This window comes from Marmota flaviventris, chromosome 10 (genome assembly GCF_047511675.1).
Source record: "Marmota flaviventris isolate mMarFla1 chromosome 10, mMarFla1.hap1, whole genome shotgun sequence".
Lineage (NCBI taxonomy): Eukaryota > Metazoa > Chordata > Mammalia > Rodentia > Sciuridae > Marmota > Marmota flaviventris.
Genome location: NC_092507.1, coordinates 37,787,417 through 37,808,244, shown reverse-complemented (window position 1 = coordinate 37,808,244; position 20,828 = coordinate 37,787,417). Strand labels below are relative to the sequence as shown.

Genomic DNA, 20,828 nt, shown 5'->3' with positions numbered 1-20,828 from the left:
ATTCTTATAATCTTTGCTTTTTGAAAATTTTTGGACATTTTTTTTCCTCTCACTTATAGGTTTCCCTTAACTCTTTTTCAGCTAATCTCTATTGTTTTTATGGTGGGAAATAACTGATATATCATTTCTGATTATTGTAACAATCAACATTGTAGATTTCATAGCAAGATCTATTTGGTTTAATGCTGTAAATTGTTTGCATTGGTTGTTGCTGCCATCTGTCTACCTCTAAATTGTGAGGTACTGGAAATGTTCAGGGACACTATAAATCTATAGTGTAGAAACTATACTGCCTCAAAACCAATTGTTAGATGAATAGATACACAAACAACATGAAAAACCAAGGGACTAAATCGCCCCAAACAAACTAAAATACTCCAATAACACAATCAATTGACATCACAGTGGAAGAATTGTCAGAGAAGAAGTTAGAATAGAACGTTCATAGTTAAATTTATCTGAGAGTTAAAAGATGATGTAAGGGAAAAAAATACAAGAAGCAAAAGATCACTTCTCTAAAGAGATAAAGATCCTGGGGGGAATAAAAAAAAAACAAGTAGAAATCCTCAAAATGAAGGAATCAATAAATTGATTAAAAATTCATTGGAAAGCATCACCAGCAGACTAGAACTTGGAAGATAGAGTTTCAGGCAATGAAGATAAAAATATACAATCTTGAAAATATATTTGACCATGGAGAAAAGATGTTAAGAGACCATGAATCAGAACTTCCAGGTAATATTGGGATTACATGAAAAGAACAAATTTAGACGAAGGCCCAGAGATACAAACTAAGGGAATGAACATTCTTTTCAATGAATTAATATCTGAAAATTTCCCAAACTTAAAGAATAAAATGGAAAATCAAATACAAGAGGCACACAGGACTCCAAATATACAATATTTTAGAGCAGACCCAAACCAAGGCACATTATTGTAAAAATGCCTAACCTACAGAAGGATAGAATTTTAAAGGCTACCAGAGGAAAATGCCAGGTCAAATATACAGGGAAACCAATACAGATCATAGATGATTTTTCAACCCAGAGGCTCAAATGAGGAGGCCTTGGAAAAATATATACCAAGCTCTGAAAGAAAATAGAAGCTAACCAAGAATACTATAACCCAGCAAAATTAAGCTTCAGAATCAACAATGAAATAAAATCTTCCATGATAAATGTTAGTTCAGAACTAGAAAGTGTGCCCTCCAAAACACTCAATAAAATATTTCATGAAGAAGAAATGAAAAATAAAACCAGTAAAGGGAGAAACTACACTAGAAGAATAGTCAATCAAAGGAGAAACTTTTCAAATTAAAAACCAGAAATAAATCAAAAGGACAGGGATTAAAATAATTTCATAATAATAACATTGAATGTAAATGACTGAAACTCATCAATCAAAATAAATAGACTGGCAGATTGGATTCAAAACCAAGATCCTAGAGACTCAAGTCATAGGCAAAGACATCCACAGACTTAAGTTTTACCTTATCATTCACATGGATCTCATAAGCAAGGATGGGTTTCCATCCTCAAAATCTGATAAAGTGGACTTCAAGTCAAAGTTAATCAGAAGGGACAGAAGTCCATTTCATACTTCTTAAGGGAAATATATACATCAACAAGACATAACAGTCATAAATATTTATTCCTCAAAAAAATGGAGTATCTACATACATCAGACAAACTCTTTACAATCTCAAGAATGAAATACATCTCAGCATAATAATAATGGATGACTTTCTTGTCTTCTCACCACTTAATTGATCTTCAAAACAAAAACTAAAGAAGCTAAAGAACTAAAAAAATACAATTAATAAGTAGACTTTACAGACATAGGTAGAATATTTTATTCATCAGTGACTGGATACACTTTCTTTTCAGCAGCACGTGGATCTTTCTCTTAAAAAGAACATATCTTGGGTCAAAAGTAACTCTTAGCAAATGCAAAACAAAAACAACACAGGTAATTCCTTGCATTCTATCAGATCATAATGGAATGAAATTAGAAATAAATGATAAAAATAGAAGCTACTCTAACAACCGGGAGACTAAATAGTATGCTATTGAATGACCCATGGTTAGCAGAAGAAATCAGCGATGCAATAAAAAAAATACTTGGGTTAAATGAGAATAGCAATAAAACATATCAAAATCTCTGGGACATTGTGAAGGCAGCACTAAGAGGAAAGTTCATTGCATGGAGCTCATTCCTTAAAAGAACATAAAGTCAACAAGTAAACATCTCAAAGCCCTAGAAAAAGAAGAACAAATCAATACCAAAAGCTCTAGAAGACAGGAACTAATTAAAATCAGAAGCAGAATTAATATTGTCAAAATGACCATACTACCAAAAGCACTATATAGACTTAATACATTCCTGTTAAAATTGCAATGATATTCTTCATAGGAATAGAAAAAAAACAGTGATGCATTCATTTGGAAAAATGAGAGGCCCAGAATAGCCACAGCAATCCTTGGTGAGAAAAGTGATTCAGGAAGCTCATAATACCAGACCTTAAATTATACTGCAGAGCTATACTGCAGAGTTCAAGAGAAATTTTTAAACAAGTTTTTCTGCTGAAGTCTGGGAACTTGCATATCAATATCAGGGGACATTTTTTGATTTTCATATCTACCCAGGTGCACATACAAACAGTGGGTACAGCTTTCTTTTTACCTAATTTATTAATTATATGCTTTTTGATTTTATTAATTAGATCTGTATCATATCTGTAGGTTTTCAATAATTTTTTACATGTATCTCCTTGGATATGTTTTTATCAATATTGTTTTTCTACCCCTGAACATAATTTATTGAATTCTCCAATTATAAATCTCTGTAGTATGGTACCAATTTTAGTTCTGTTATATCATCCATGTATATAATTTTATTCCATCTTTTAAATTCCTCTGAGACTATGTTAATTTTTTAACTTTTTTATGTTATAAACAACAGTGGGATGCATTTTGATGTAATCATACATGCATGGAATATATTTGCTTCATTGCTTTCACATGAGAGAAAAATTTTAACTTTTGACTTTGATTCATTTCACTTGGAATACTGTTCTTCAGTTCCATAAATTTACTAGCAAATACCATAACTTAGATATTTTTCCACTGAGGGTAGCTGAAATCAGCTGTTCGTTTATTTATATTTCAGTGCAGGGGATAACTTAGTTAGTAGTTGAGTTCAAAGCCAGCCTCCACAATTTAATGAGACCCTATGTCTAAATTAAATATAAAATAAAAGGACTGTGGGTGTGGCTTAGTAGCTGAGCTCCCCAGGTTCAATACCTGGCACAAAAGAAAAAAAGAAAGAAAAAGAATTTTAAAATAGTTAGCTTTCAGTTTACCTAAATTAATATTTTGTTGTACTCTCCAAGGCATGCTTTTGATAGGTAAACATTTTTTTAGTTTCACCAAGTTAGAACACCTCTATTCCAAGCACATTTTCGAAACAAAACAAAACAAAACAAAACAAAAACCCTAGATTTAGTCCATGATATATCATGAAGACATATTACTAGGAACAGAAACATTTTATTCTTTTCAGCACATAGTACCACATCTTCAAATATAAGACATTCTTTGAAAGTCTGTTTTTTTCTAGGTCACTAAACAATATATTTGCAGGATGTTTATATAATCCATTGAAATCAATAAACAATTTAAACTGATGTAAATGTAGATTTATGTCTCAGGCAAAATTGGAAGTTTTTCTGGAAGCTGTATGACAGAACATACAGCTGTAGGAGTTTATGTGCATAAACATTCACTGCAGTAAATAAACTTCCTTTAAGATTGCAGGAAAATGCTAACTCCTTAATCATGTATATGAATAAACAGATTTCTAGAAAACTTTATCCATGGCTTTAAGTAAATGGAAACTTTTATTATAGTGAAGGTTAATTTTGCTTTGAACCCACTTAAGAAATACCTCAAAAAATAAAGTTAGCCAACCATAAAATGGTTTCAATTTTGATTGTATTTCAGAAGCACTTCTTATCAAAGTGTAAATATTAATATTATGACTTTAAATTTTATATTTGAATTCACAACTATTACTAAAATTAAATTTAAACATTAGCATATTCTACTAGCTTGAATCAGCTTAAAGTTATGATTTTTGTAAATTAAGTTAAAGATCAATAGGCAAGTATTCCTTATACCATAGCACAGACTAGTGGATCCTCTAATGGAATTTTAGTTGTTATTTGGATAAAACAAAATAGCTTAATTATACTGATTCTAGTTTTGAATTTGAGAACAAAATAAAGAGGAATGGAGGCTTTACATCTTAAGTGGCATCTTTAATTTCAATATGTCAAGAGCTTTGTAATGTTTTGAACAACCAATAAAAAAAAATAATTTGAACTCTCATTGAAGAGCTTCACTTGGAGTTGCATAGTTGCATCTTAGATTTCCAAGATGTACTACACACACTGCAAATAACTATTCTGTCCATGCATTTGCATAGGTGCTGTAAAACTTGCTCTTACATATGTCATAGATCAAGTTTTAGATACAATTAATTATCCTTAGACTGTGTTCTTTAAAGTAGGTAATGTGTAAACAGATTATCTTGCTTAATAGTTGTACTTTGTGTGACAGTATAGTGTTATAATTTTTAAGAACATAATGGGAAGAAAAAAGGCAGAGTTAAGCAACTTATTAGCATTTTATTTACCTATTTATCAAGGAATTGCCAAAAACACTTCATATAAGTGCTTTATAATTAGAAGGATCCAGAAATTTTAGTTGTTATTTGGGTAAAACAAAATAGCTTATTTATACTGATTCTAGTTTGAGGAATGGAGGCTTTACATCTTAAGTGGCATCTTTAATTTCAACTCATAAACTCTAATAAAAGTCATATTTTTCTTATATTTAAATATTTTAAAAATTCTTTTTAAAAAATACAGTTGTCTATTAGCAAAGACTAGAGAGGTGACCTCAATTGTGTTGAGAAGGGACCATTTTATTTCTGTTTCCTGTGTTCTGAAAGAATAGGAACATGATTGGACTCTAAATAAAATTTTCATCTATTATACATATTTTATTTCATTTCATAAATTAAGGTTTTTTAACAGAAAAGAATTTGTTCTGCATAGTTTAAGAGAATATGATTAAATTACTAGAGCATAAGAACTAATTTTAAAGGCATTATACATGGAATTGTTATTCTAATGCAAAAAACTTTATTTAGAGATAAACCTCTAAAGAATTATATCTGGAAATCATTAAGATATCAGTTATATAGGAATTTTCTCCCAAATGCACATCAAACTTAATTACTAGGACTATTTATTTATTTATTGTACATATTATGAAAACTTAATAGCATAGCTGAGAACTAGCACCTGATTTTATGTCTTCCCATCATCCTTGGTCAAAGGAAGAAAATATGTAATTTTAATCATATATTTTTAAATCTTATATATTGGATCACATAGAGATAAGAAAAAAATAACTGTGTCTAGTGTTTGGAAACTTGGAATTCCAAGTTTGTATTTTTGTCCCTTTGTCTACAATTTACTTTTGTTTTTTTGCTTACAGATTCCACTCTGATTGGTGTTCACCTTCAAACTGCGATGAGATCCATGACCGGGTAAAAAATGTCTTGAAATCACATCAGGCTCATCCAGGACATTTATATGTTAGTTTCTAAAATTTTCTCTTCAAGGCTTTTTATAACAGGACAAGAAAACTACCTAAGATGCTTAATGCTTGCAGTGTTTATTCACTGGAAATAAAGAAAAGCATACTCCATTTGAGGGAAGTTAATGAGCTTGCTATAAGCAACTTATCTAGCTTTCTGCTTGACCTGGGTCATGCAGAATTTTTGACATAGATCATCAGAAATATAAACAGTGTTAGTGATGATTATCATATAAAGCGTAAATAGTAGGCAATCCCTATTAGGTACCCTCTCGCCCTGTAGGAGCTCTGTCTCTTTTCTTCTCACTTGAATAAATCTTTTACCCTCAAAAAAAAAAAAAAAAAAAAAAAAAACAAAGTAGTAACTTCATGATAATTATTTCACAGTCTTCAAAACATGAAAGTTCTTGTTCTGTGGTACGGTATAAAGAAATTCCGTTTGTTACAAATAGGTTTGTTTCTAAGTGGTAGAATATGAGAGCGGGGTTTTGAAAGTTTATATTTTGAAGAAACTTCACAACTGATTTGTATATTAATTTAAGGAATAAAAAGAGATGGTTAGGTCTATCATTTTATTATTAAGAGAATATAAATATGAGAATATTTTCTGTGATAAGATAAACACATTTACATGCATGACAGGAAATAATGACAGCATGCTCTTTTGTATTTTATATCTTATTTCATTTGTCAATTTAAAAAACAATCATCAGTTTCATGTTTGGCAGAAGCTTATGATTTAACCCTGGGATCAATTGTTTAATACATTTAAAAATTTTTCCCATTTTTATTAGTGAATTATAATTATTACAATGTTAAGTATCTATATGTAATTTTTTTTAAGATTCAATTTGTTTTCAAAGCATAATATACATATAGAAAATGCATAAAGCATTAGTAATATCTTGATGAACTGTAATAAAATCAAGAAACTCATGTAAACTATTTACCATATCAAGAAACAAAACATTATCAGTTCTGGAAAAGCCCATTTCCTGCCAGCCTCTGCTGCTCTAAGAGTAAACATTGTCTGACTTCTAACAAAACATTATCTTCTAACACCAAGATTAGCATTCCTTGTTTTGAACTTATATATAAGTGACACTCTACAGTGTTTAGTCCCCTTTTTCCTGACTTGGCTCACTTTGTTTTTGCCATTCAGACATTTCAGATATCTTTGTTTTGTTTTGTTTGTAGTAGGAGTTCTTCATTGTATGAAAATCCTGCTTTTTATTTATTAATTTCTCTGTTGATGGATATTGGATCGTTTTTGGTTTGGACTGTTATGGAATTGCAATGAGAAGATTGTACATTTCCTTGAGTGATACTGCATATATTTTATTTGGGCATATACCTATCTGTGAGAGTACTAAGTTAGGGATATGTGTATATTCATTTTTAGTAGATACTGTTGAAGAAATTTGCACATGATTCTAACTGTTGACATTACCACTACCAGAGTGGAACTGTTCTAACTTGTTCAATGTCTTCATTGCGACTTGATTGATCGTGGGTGTGTGCGTGTGTGTGTGTGCATGCTTGCGCGTTGTGTGTGTGTGTGTGTATGTGTGTGTATGTGTATGTGTATTTTGGTCTTTAGATAAGTGAAAAGTAGTTTATCACATAGTGATTTTAATTTGCTGTTTCCTGATATCAAGTGAATATTTTTATTAGAGATTTGAATGTCCTTTATTGTGAATGCCTTTAATGTTGTCTGCCCATTTTTCTAATGGATTATCAACCTTTAATTTTTAGTTAAGATTTCAATATAGATTCTTGACATAAGTGCTTGTGTTTTACAATTTTTCTCTCAATGATACCCTTTAATGAAAAGCAGTTCTTAATGCTATTGAATATAATTCATTATTTTCCCTTTTGGTTAGCATTTTTGTAATTTCCAGACTTTTTCCTCTGTTTTTTTTTTTTTTTTTCTTATAAGAGCCTTTTTGTTTTCTTTTACATTTATTTGAATTTTTTTTCTATACAGTGATTGCTAGGTATTCAATTTCAAGAAAGGTTTAATTATCATAATAGAGGTTTATTTTTCTTTCTAGTTCTATTAATTTTATATATTTTGAAGCTATTTCATTGGTTGGATACAGATTTCAGACTGTACTATGAACTGTTTAACCATGAAGTCCCTCTTTATCTTTACTAATATGTCTTGTTTCACAGTAATTGTCTGGTATTAGGATAGCTATAGTGGCTAGTGTTGAATTATATATATTTTTCCATCTACTTTTTTATAATTATATATAAATGTGTATCTTGCAAGTAGCACTTTATGTAATTTTAATCATATATTTTTAAATCTTATATATTGGATCACATAGAGATAAGAAAAAATAACTGTCTAGTGTTTGGAAACTTGGAATTCTAAGTTTGTATTTTTGCCCCTTTGTCTAAGAATAAAAATCTAATGTTGTTTTGTAAGTTATTGTAGTTTTATTTAAATTAATCAAACTTAAATAATTCATTTTCCTTTTTATTAATTTGTTCATTTTTTTGCTGTTCTGTTGTTTTCCCTGTTGGTTTCAACATTCTTACATGACAGAATATTTCTTTTAATGAAGGTTAACATCACCACTAATAACTCATTTTGATAATTATGTATATCTTGAATGTCATGTCATGTGATAGACTGTTCTCCATAATATTGTTCCCCCAAAGCCACAACCTTGGTCTAAATGTTAGAAAACATCAGACAAGACCAAGGAAGGACTTTCCATAAAATATCTGAGCAGTGCTCTTCAAGTACTGCTATATACAGCTGTGTCAAGATTATAAATAATAAGGAAGGACTAAGAAATTTGTCACAGATATGATGAGATTAAGGAGGAATGGTAACTAAATGCAGCATGATATTCTATGTTGGATCTTGTAACAGAGAAAAAGTGCATTATTGGAACGATTGATAAAATCCGAATAATGGCAGCTAATATAATAGTATTTTGCCAATCTTAGTTTCTTGGTTTCATGGGATGTACTATATATCAGATGTTAACATTTAGAGAACCTCAATGAAAGGTGAAGTTTCTATGTGGTCTATGTGGTTACTTTTGCAACTTTTCTGTGAATCTAAATGTGTATCCCAAAATAAAATAAATTGTTCTTTTTTTTTTTTTTTAATTTTTTATTGTGGGTAATAAATTGTTCTTAATTTGAATGCTTTTGGCCTTCAAGCCTTGGCATGATTTCAGGCCCATTTCCTTTTGAGGGGTTGTGTATAATTCTTACCTTCTCAGGCAAGACAGCATGACAGCATGAAACTCCCTTCTGCCTTCCACTTAGCCTTTGTCCTCTTCCTTTGCAGTTTCAGACATCCTACAATTGTCTTGAGGGAACAGTCAGCTCAATTTTTCAGCCATCACTCTCACTGGAGTTTGAGTTCTCAAATACTTAATTTTGTCTGGCTAGCATTGTAGACTAGTAAGACCCTGCTGGTTCCTTTGTTCTCCAGCAGTGGACAGTGATTGAATAAAGCATACATTCTTGATATTTGTTCTGGGCTCAAAGTCCAAAATGCCCCAGGGAAAAAGCCAGCTTCAGTTAGTTCACCTTTGAGGTTATCTCTTCTCAGGAATCTTGGCACTATTAATAGAAGTAGCTTTCTAACTCCTTTAAATAAGAGAAAAATTACACATTTGAGCAAATTACTTCTTCCTACTCAGAGGTGGAAGATGTCATACCACTTTTTAAAATTAACTTTATTTTTACCTCTGGCTTGACTTTCTTGAATGGACAACATAGGTTTGCTCATGCTAGCTTACACTAGGCACTAATCTGAATATCTTCTAAGAGCAATCTGAGCACAAACTCTTAAAGTTAGATCTAAGATTTACTTTCTTCCTGTGTTCACTCATAGTATTTGTTTGTTTGTTTGTTTGTTTGTGGTGCTGGGGATTGAACATGGGGCCTTGTGCGTGCAAGGTAAGCACTCTACCAACTGAGCCATATCCCCAGCTCTCATATAGAATTTTTTTGAGAATTTTTATACCAAATCCATACATCTGTACTTTTCACTGTTCACAGACTGGGGATATTTTTAAGATATCAAATTTTCTATTCATAGGAATTTATATAATCCAATGATTATTTAATAAATGGATAAGTTAATATGAAACAGTAAAAAAAAAGAGAGAAAACAGTGTGCTATAGTATAATAAGAGGCATAAACAGGAATTGTCATTCTTCTTCTAGATAAAAACTAAAATTTATTAACAGGTAATAACTATTAATAATGTTTGCTATAAGCCAGGTTCTGTGCATGTATTATCGCACTTTTTCCTTTCAATAATCTTAAGGGTGCTTGTTTTAGTCAGCTTTTTGTCTCTGCGACCAAAAGACTTGACAAAAATGATATTGAGGCAGAAAAGTTTATTTTGGCCCTCAGTTTCAGAGGTCTCAATCCATAGATGGTAACTCCATAGCTTTTAACCTAAGGTAAGGCAGGCATCATGGGGGAAGGGTATGGCAGAAGAAAGCAGCGCAGATCACGGCAATAAGGAAGCCTACAAACTCTTTTCACCAGGGACAAAGTATAAATCCCTAAAGCAATCCCTTAGTGACTTACTTCTTCCAGCCACTCCCTACCTGCCTACAGTTACCTCCCTGTTAATAATCCACATCAGTGGATTAATGAACTTGATTATGTTAAGGCTCATATAGCCCAGTGATTTCATCTCTAAACTTTCTTGCATTGTTTCACACATAAGCTTTTGAGGGGTATCTCAAATCTAAACTATAAGAGTGCTATTAAGAATAAAATATTATTTTAAGATGAAGAAACTAAGGCCAAGAAAAGTTAAGTGACTTGTATAAATTCAATAATTATACACATGAAATAATTATATAAATTAAATAATTGTAGCCAGCATTTGAATCTAGGTTACACTCTTTGACTTTCACTGACTTCCACAGAGATAAACACAGAGAACACCCAGATGCATATAACCCTTGTTTTTTTTTTTTCCTTTTGCAAACTTTTGGTAGCTCTTTATAGCATTAATTTTTAGGCATTTTCCTAAACATAAACATAAAACATATATCCAACCATAAACATATAAAATATATAAACATAACATTCACAGAACCATATTTGTTCAGAAACAGACATAAAAGTAAGCCCTAAGTACACATTTTCCTTGGAGACAGGTCAGACTGAAATCCATGTTGGTCCTACTTGAATACCCATAGACAAAGGTATACCCTCTCTTTGTACACCTCAGATATGATTCTTTTGTTAATTCATGAAGAATTTATTTAAATATCAGCCTCTAAGTGATTTATTTATGAATAAATTTATGAATCATTAAATATTTAATAGATGAATAAAACAATATATCAGATGTTTGATAATTATTAAAAAATTAAGAGATCCCATCTTGAGCAAAATAATGGAAGATTCTGCTTAAAATATAACCCAATGACTAAAGGAAAAGAGTAAACATCCAATATTTTTTTTTACACATTCTTCAAATAAAATTTAAGTCATGTAAAACAGGATCACTTCAACGAAGTTCATTTCACTATTACTTCTAATTCCCAGGCTCTTGAGCCTTATAGCAGTATTAGGAGAATACATATGGCTTAGTACAATCAATCTACCCTGTCTAGAAATGCATCTTTCTTCAAATAAAACACATTTGGAAGCTGAGGAACATCCAGTTAAAGCAAAAGGTTCTTGTTGGGCCAGATCATGTGAGGTCAAGGTGAAAAGTTTAGACTTTTTGTGGAAGCCAGGAGCTGAGTGATGTCAGATGCACTCAAGGGGTTAGGCTAGTAAGGGATATAACCTCCCAGCTCTAGTTAATTGTTGCTTTGTAGAATATCAGCTACAGCACTGCCAGATCTTCCAATTATTTTTACAAGTATAAATTTATTGTCAACTAATTCAAATTAAAAACATAAAACATTCTGTGGACCCAACAAAGCTAATAGACTAGCTGCTAATTGGCAGCTTCTTTAGAAAATACAGAGCTACTGAGATGTTTAAAGTACATCATTAGATTTTTCATTAAGGAAATTAATTTGGTAACATTAAGTGGCCAGTTGGCCTCTGGGAAGAGTAAGAATTTGTTATAAGATTATCCAAACAATATGATGAAAGAATAAATCAGAAAGGTTATGTGATTTGCCAGGGAATAGCACAGTTAGGTTTTACTATCTTAATGTTGACTAAAAAGTTTTAGCTGAAGTGTACTGAATTGATATCATATCCCTGGCAGTGGACTGAGTGCTCTTCTATGTAGGCTCTGAAGCCAGTCTTTTGCCCAAGTTATTGGCTAGTTTCCTTGTTAAGTTTCTTATAACTGTTTTATAGATTTAGATTATATATAAAGTGGAGAATGATAGCAAAATAGAAAGTGTTTAGTAAATATTACTTATTCTTTAAAAATCACTTAATCTAATAGTGATAGTAAAATGGAAATACTTTTGTAACTGTCAGTCTCACCTGGGATTTATGAAATTTTACCATTGTTTCTCAGAAAACTCTATAGGTTTTATTAGCTGTGTTGTATATATTTTTATGTTATTAATTTCTGCTCTTTATAATATTCTTCTTTGGAATTAATTTGTTGTTTTTCCTTTTGCAAACTTTTGGTAGCTATTTATAGCATTAATTTTTAGGCATTTTCCTAATATATACATGCATTTACAAATATATATTTCCTTTTAAGGAGTCTATTAGCTCTATCCTATAAGTTTTTTTTAAATATTTTTAAATTGTCAATGGACCTTTATTTTATTTATTTATCTGCAGTGATCAAACCCAGTGCCTTACACATGCTAGGCAAGTGCTCTACCACTTAGTCACAACCCCACCTCATAGCTCTATAATATAAGTTTTAATCTCATTTTTGGTACCCTTTGGTTTAAAATATTCTCATTCCTTAAGTTTTAATTTTACCTTTGAGTTACTTAAAAATATTCTGCAAGATTTTCAAACTTCTTTAGGGGAAGGATGATTTTTTTTTCTTTTACTTGTTTTTTGCTTCATTATACTGCAGTTTGAAATATACTTTAACTTTTCTGTCTTCTGAAATTTGTTGACACTTCATTTATGACCTTGTGTGAGTTTATTTTTGGCTTCACATGTACTTCACAACATTGTAATGTTGTACAGTATAGGTATGTGGCATTTAAGTAAGTTTTGTTAATGTAGTTCAGTTTTTCGTATCTTTACTGATTTGTTTTTGTCTGCTTGCCCCCAAGAAAAAGGGATCATTCTAAAAAAAATATTCTATTAAGATCTGCCTGTTTGCCAGGTGCAGTGTTGCATGCCTATAATTCCAGCAGATTGGGAAGCTAGGGCAGGAGGATTGCAAGTTCAAAGCCAGCCTCAGCAACTTAGTGAATCCATAAGCAATTTAGCAAGATCCTGTGTCAAAATAAAAAAATAAAAAGAGCTGGGGATTTGGCTCAGTTGTTAAGTGGAACTAAAGGGAAACATAACTGCAAATTGTTATCATTGATATCTTTATTTCTAGTATTTTTAAAATTCGACTTTATTGCATATTATTATAGCTACAACTCCTCTAGTTGGTTAGTATTTTTCAAGGAATATCTTCTTTCATCTTTGTACTTTTAACCTTTCTGTTAATAAAGGAAATTTCAATAACGTATATTGACTCTCTTATACAATATCAGAGTTGTTTCAGTTGAAGTATTTAGTCTGTTCATATTAATGTACTTGCTGATATATGGGTAGAAATTTACTATTTTCTATTTAATATACTACCTGTTTTATATTCCTTATTCCTTCTATTTTGCACTGTTCATATTTGAAAAAACAACAAAAATCTATTTCTTTATTTTTCCATGAAAGAACAACAACAACAAAAAGAACAATATTTTGTTCTCTAACAATCTTCCAAAGGTGACCAATTTGTTTTCTTATTTTTAGGTTATTGTGAATTTATAGATTCCAGCATACTTGTTGTGTTTTGTTGTATTTCCGCTATTGTCCTTATTTGTGCATTTAAATAAGCTAAACTTTGGTCAGTGAAACTCTTCATGTTGACTCCAACGTCTTTGGATATAGTCCTACTGGGGTTTAACAATTCTAGCGTCATCTTGTACATTTCCTCACCTGATTTTCAATGACATCAGAGATGATTAATATTACAATATAACCTCATTTGCTTTGTCAATAAATTTTTTTCAGAACAAAATAGTATTACAAAGATAAAATTTTTGAAAACACATAATTGGACATAGCGTTTCACATTTTCTCTTCCTCTGTTTTTATAACTTTATTTATCTACAATCAGAGCATATGCCATTTATGCCACATACCATATTCTTTCCTTTATAATCCTTACTTAGAGTTCTGTATAAAAACATTTCATATTTTTATTTATTTTTATGTCAATGTCTTCTCCAGTCATTTCAGTTGTCTGAAGCTCTTTCTCTAATTAAAGTTCCTAAGGAAAGGTTCATGGGACCTGTCCTTGATAGTGACATCTTAGCCTTCATACCTTTACTTTGGCTGAATATAAAACTGCTTGCATTTTGTTTATTTTAAATGTTACTTGATTGTCTCTGTACAGAGTGTTTCTATCCAATTTGCTGAAAACCCATTTTTTTCTTCTTATACAGTTACTTGGTCTTTTTACACTCGAAATTCAAATGTGTTTTTGTATATTTTTCTTTACCTTTAAAAAGTTCAGTAATTATGTTGGAATATATCAAGGTGTGATTATTCTGTACTGATAGTTTTTCCCTCATTACATAGTTTTAATATTTTGTGAATATTTTCTTGAAACACAGTTTTGAGAGTTTTTTCTTCTCCCCTGGACTTTGATTTCTTTTTCAGGAAGTCCAATTATATATATATTGGATTCTATTTGTATGATATGTATTTCTCTTTCTAATTTTTTTCATATCCTCATTTCTCCTAATATTAAAACATTTTCCTCCTTGTCATTTTTCTCATCTGCTGTGATTTTTTTTGCATTCACATTTTACATTTCTTCTAGTTTAATTTTCCATTCTTAAATTATTTTTCCTTAAATAGTGATTTATCATCTTTAAATGGCTAAATTTAAGTTTATTTTTTGTATTGAGACATAACATTTGTATGTATTTATGGTATACAATATGATAATTTGATTTAGTGTTATAATTTGATACATGTACATGATATGTATACTGATAAATCAGATTAGTAAGCATTTCCATCTCACCCAATGTTAATCATTTCTGTGTGTTGGTAACTGATATTCTTTTTCTTTAATTTCTATTTTTTCTGAAATTTAGCAGTTTATTTTTAAATTTTAAGGATTTTCAGCTTTTTCATTTTACTATTACAACATAATATGCTTCTTGCATGCCCTCCATTGATTGTTACCTATTGGCATTCTCACCAGGTATTTTCCTTTTACCATGCATGAATGGGGTTTATTTCATAACCAGTAGGCTATTGCAGAAATGATAGAATATAAGACTTCAGTCTTGGAGGAGTCTATTGCCATGTCATGAGGGCATACCGTAGTACATTTTTCATTCTATTTTTGTAAAAACTTCAAGTCTGGCACACTTTCATTGAAGACTATTTTGCTCTTTCTTTGTTCTTTTTTTTTCTTTCCTCTTATAATTTTTTATAGAATTTAACCCCTCTATGATGATCTTTCTTTGTGAAGTTATGTTTTCCTAAAATTTTAGAAAGAAGATATATTTTAATTAACTTTTCTGAATTTGTAGGTTGAGAGTGTTTTTGGTGTTTTTATCAATTGTCCTAAGGTATGCAGCTTAGAGTCTGAGATCTCATGACTTTATCTCTCTCTCCTGCTTTCTATAACATTTTTCTTTATTTTCCTGTTTAATTTGGATTTCGTTGCTAGGTGGTTTTTACTCAGTATAAAGTTGTAATTTGAAAGGCAACATTGACATGTTTTGAAAGTTAATGGGTCTTGGGTAACTATAGCTCCTTCAGAATTTTGTACTCATTACTATAGAAGTGCAAAAATCTCTCCCAATTTCACTGGCTGTACTTAATTTGACCCACAGAGCTTTTGAGTGAGACTCTATTTTGTTATTTTTTTAAGTGATCAGGTTCAGGAGATTCCATATTGTTTTCCTCTGAGTTCTTCACCAATGGAGAGGCCAATCGTCTTTGGTTACTACTGGTGGCTTGACCCCCTTCGCCTCTGATTTGGTAATTCAGGGACTAACTATCTTGTCATTTCTTTTTGTTATAGACATTTTTCATAAGTCTTTGGCACTGATAATCCTAGGTAATTTTATATTTTTAAAAATTTTACATTGTGTACTTTAATCTTCAAGTGTGTAGCAAAATTGATTTTCAAAAATGAACCCATATGAACAACATCAAGGTCAGAGATTGACATTACCAGCACTCCCAAAATGTTTCTGGGGCCTTTTTTAAATTTCTAGACTCCTTGCCATTCTAATATATAACATATAGATCAATTTTGAGTGGTTTTGAATGTTCAAAATCTCATGATTTTGTCTCTGGTTTCTTTGGCTCATCATTGTACTTATAACATGCATGTGTTTCATTTTTATTGCTGTGTAGCTGTAATTAGCAAACCATGCCCTATAGGAAAATTCTTATATATATACACACACACACAGTTTTTATTGGAACATGTATATGCTCATTTGTTCATGTGTCCTCTCTTACTATAATAGCAGAGATGAGAATTGTGACAGAGATCTTATAGCCTGAAAAATCAAAATGTATTTACTCTCTGATTCGTTGCCAAAAGAGTTTACTTATTCCTGATTTATATAATTTCAAAAGTGTAACTTAATTATTATAGTCTGAAATTTAATTTGGGCCTAATACTAATAGTGCTAGTATAAACATTCTTATGTATATCCTTTGATGAACATTTATGTGTCTTCTAGTTTGCTATCAAACTAAAAGTGCCAACCCCACTGCTACTAATATCTTCCCATTCTAGCTATTTTCAAGAACTTTTGTCTTTTATTTTGAGCTGTGTTATATTACACACTTCAATGTGATTTTTCTATGTATCTATCTAGCATTTATCATGTTTCTTAAATCTATAGCTTGTTTTATCTTGGTTTCCGCAAATTATCTCTTTCTTCTTCTGGGATTTCAGTTTATCTATGTCATACTGGTTCTCTGTATCCTTTATATCTCAGTGTTAGTCAGCTTCATATCACTTTTGTAAAATACCTGAGATAATCAACTTAAAAAGAGAAAAGGTTTATTTGGCTTGGTGTTTTGGGAATTTCAATCCATGGTTGGTTGGTTTATTGCTTTGGGGCCTGTGGTGAGGTAGTACAATCATGGTGGGAGCACGTGGTGGAGCAAGGTGTTCCAATTATTGAAGCTAGGAAACAAAGTAAGAGGTTGGCCAAGGGCATGTTCCCAAGTACCTAAATCCTCCTGTTGGGTCCCACTTCTTAAAGGTTTACACCACCTTCCAAACAGCACCAAACTTTGAGTCCCAAGTCTTTATCACATGGGTCTTTGAGGCACATTCCAGATTAAAACTGTAGCAATCTTTTAAATTCTTTTATTTTCATTCCTGGATATTTTCTGGTGGATATGCTTTATATTATGAATATATTCCAATCTATTGCCTGTTCATTTTTTTAACAAAGTCTTTTTCATGATGAAGTTCTTAATTAAATATAGCTCTATTTCTACTCCATTTGATTAGTGCTTTAGTTAGGGCTTTCTTAATTCCATATTAATGAAACTTGGGCTACTCACAGTTATGAAGATAATAAATTACTTTTAAAATATTTTATCATTGTTCCATTTACATTTGATCCACAGTGCATCTGGATTTGATTTTTTGCATAATCTGAGATTTGGATCAAAGATAATTTTTACCCTTATTTATAGTTATGACCAAGTATATTCTTCAAATACTCATTCTTGAGTATATTTACATGGAAATGTCCTTTATTACTTTAGTAAATTATGTGGGGTTACAAAAGCAATATTGAACAGAAGTGGTGATAGAGGACATACTATCTTTTTTATTCATCCAAGAAAAAGCTTTTTATACTTCAACATTAAGTATGGTGCTTACTAGAGGAGTTCTTCTTCTTTTTTTTATTTTTTATTTGTTTGTATTTGTTTAGGTATTGTTTGTCAAATTATATAAGTTTCTTCTATTATTTATTTTCTAAGAGTTTTTAAATTTTTTATCATTAATGCAAAGTTTTATTGCATTGTATCTTTTGAGGTGAATAACTGCTTTTTCATCTTTTAATATAGTGAATTACTTATTTTATAATAGTGTTAAACCATGCTTGTATTCTTGGAAAAAAACCTGTGGTCATGATTTTCTTGAAAAAATATATATCACTGGTTTAAATTCACTAATATTTTAGCTAGATTTTTTTTAACCAAGTTTATATTGATTGGTCTGCAGGGTTCTTTTTGTAATGCTTTCCTTAGGTTTTGGCTGGCCTCATAAAAATGAGCTGGGAAAGATTCTCAGCCAGTCTCAATAGAGTCTGTGTTATATCAGAAATACTTTTAACAAATCTACCAGTATGGGATAGTTTTCAATATTTCTCAACATCAGTTATTCAGATTTTTTTAGTTTTTCTTTTCTAACTTTTATCAGTTTAGTTTTGCAAAGAATTTTTCATTAATATTATTAAATAGAATGATATGAAGATTTTTGAAAGAGTTTTATATTCTTTTAAAAAGCATCTGTATAATCTGTAAGCATATAAGCATCTCCCTTTTCAAACCTGACAATGGTAATTCAACTTTAATCCCCACCCCCACATTTTGACTTAGAGATTGTTCATTTTATTTTTTTTTTTCAGAGAATAGTGTGAAATTTTTTATTCATCTAGGACAGATCTTTTTCTGTTAAATTAACTTATGTTAATAGTTTTATGTCCTAGTTTTTTCTCCTAGGCTTTTAAAATAGAGGCTGAGGTTATTAATTTTGAGCTTTGATATTCTAATCTTTACATTTTAGAATATAATTTTCCCTCTAAACATTGCTTTAGGTGCATCCCATAATTTTTATGTTGAATATAATAAGAAACTTTATTTTCTAATTTCCATTGTTATTTCTTCATTGACTCCGTGGTAATTTAGAAATGTCTTTCTTAATTTCCATCTAATTGAATACTCTCTTATCTTTATTATTGACAGCTAACTTAATTTCTTCTCAGCTAGAGAACAACTTAGAATTATTTGAGATTTATTAATATTTCTTAAGAACAAGCATAACAGTCACTTTTAGTTATTCTGTGTGTACTTGTAGAGAGTATATATGCCTTTATTATAGGGTATAGCACTCTGTTTAAGTCCTAGTATATCACATTTTTAAACATTTATAACAAGCACTTCCAAAATGTTAATGTATTCTTTACCCTCTTTCTTTCATCTGTAAAATGTTCTTGATTAGCTGGGTGCAATGGCACACGCCTATAATTCCAGTGGTTCAGGAGCCTGAGGCAGGAGTATCACAAGTTTAAAACCAGCCACATTAACTTAGTGAGGCCCACAGCAATTTAGGAAGATCCTGTCTCAAAATCAAAAATTTAAAAAGGGCTGAGATGTGGCTCGGTCAGTGGTCCAGTGCCCCTGCTTTCAAAAAAAAAAAAAAAAAAAATCTAGTTTACCAGACAGAGCAGGGGAAATGTATATCTGTCTACTTGAGATAATAAAATCTATTAAGGTCACCTATTGTTCCATTAAAAAGACATCTTATTTTAAAAAGTAATTCACATACTAAAAAATTGTACAATCATCACTACATCTAGTTAGTTTCAAAGCATTTTTCATCACTGCAAAAGATATCCTATACCCATTAGGAGTCAAATAAAAAACTCTGTCCTCTCCCACATTTCTCCTCTATTCATAGGCAACTACCAGCTTGAGTTTCCTAGATGACCATTAGGATACGGCTTATTAAATGGAATCATATGTTATGTGTCTTTATGACTAGCCTTTTATATATAGCATAATGTATTGAAGCCTTGTCCATATTGCAGTCTTATGTCACTTCACCCCATTGTGGTGGAAGAATAAAGTTGGGATTTCTTCAAAGACCATTCCCAGACAATCATTATTTGACTTCCCTAAAAGATCCCACTTACAGTTTTGTCTTTCTTTGAGTCAAAGAGAGCTTTTTCCCAGTGCAAAATATTTGCACTGGAGACATTTCTTGAAAATAATTACAAGCAATTGCTTAACTTCACAGTAGTTTGAAGAGGTAGAAATAGCGGTTGGGATAAACAGTAGATTAAGCAAAAGATTAAAAGGAAAAGCTGGATATGTCCATAGGGGCTTTGAAAAGTTCCCTCATATTCATGGGATTTTAGAAGACCATACAAATTTGTAGGACAATGCATATATCCCAGGGCTTTGTGTGTGCTCAGGAAAGACCACACATAACTGAACTGTATACTTTAAAGGACAAATAATTTATGGTCTCTCCCTCCTTCCTGCTCCCTTAACCCCCTTCCTCTACTCCATTTATCTCTCTTCTATTTTCACGGGACTCTTTCTACCCCTTTCTTAAATATTAAAAGCAGCAAGAGAGAAAGGACTCATCACCTATCCCTCTTCCTCAATAAATTTTAAAACTCTTCAGGAACTATGGAGTCCAGAAGGCACTGGGGTGACACAAAGTGCTCAAAGAAAATAACCATCAACCATAAATATCTTTATATTAAGATTTATATTTATATAAAGATAGCAAAACTATCTTTCAGAAATGTAATCGATACTGACATTCTCAGGCAGACAAAGCAGAAATGCCATCACTTACAGATCTGAATTATAAGGAAATACCAAAAGGAGTCCTAGAGGCTGTGGGCGTAATTCAAATTTACATGAAGAAATAAAGAGCAATGGATTAGATAACTAAATAGGTAAATATAAAAGAAAGCATAATTGTAAATTTTTTTGCCAGTAGATGTTGCTTATTTTGCCTTCTTGATTTAAAATATGACCTCATGAAACAGTAATTAAAAATCTATTTCAGTGAGCAAGTTTTAGATAAATATTTGATTTGTATAAAAATAACAATACAAAAACAAGGAGGAGTTGTGAGAAAAGTCTTCAAATCCTTTGGAAATTTAATTAATATTAATCTAAACTACCATGGAACCTACTAAGAAAATGCATGAAAATATAATTATTAGGGAATTAAACATGTACCCTGGAAAATATAACACAAA

The 20,828-nt window shown here is 31.0% G+C and overlaps 1 protein-coding gene across 3 annotated transcripts in view; it reads left to right on the top strand.

Moving 5' to 3' along the window:
• Positions 1-20,828, top strand: part of Spata6 (spermatogenesis associated 6) — a 116,927-nt gene that overhangs the window by 83,211 nt on the left and 12,888 nt on the right. For 2 of the 3 annotated variants that reach the window (XM_027945015.2, XM_071617810.1), the window contains one exon: positions 5,565-5,664. In XM_027945015.2, the coding sequence (XP_027800816.2) occupies positions 5,565-5,664 (100 nt within the window). The remainder of the gene's footprint in view (positions 1-5,564; positions 5,665-20,828) is intronic. The other variant, XM_027945016.3, reaches the window with a different exon arrangement.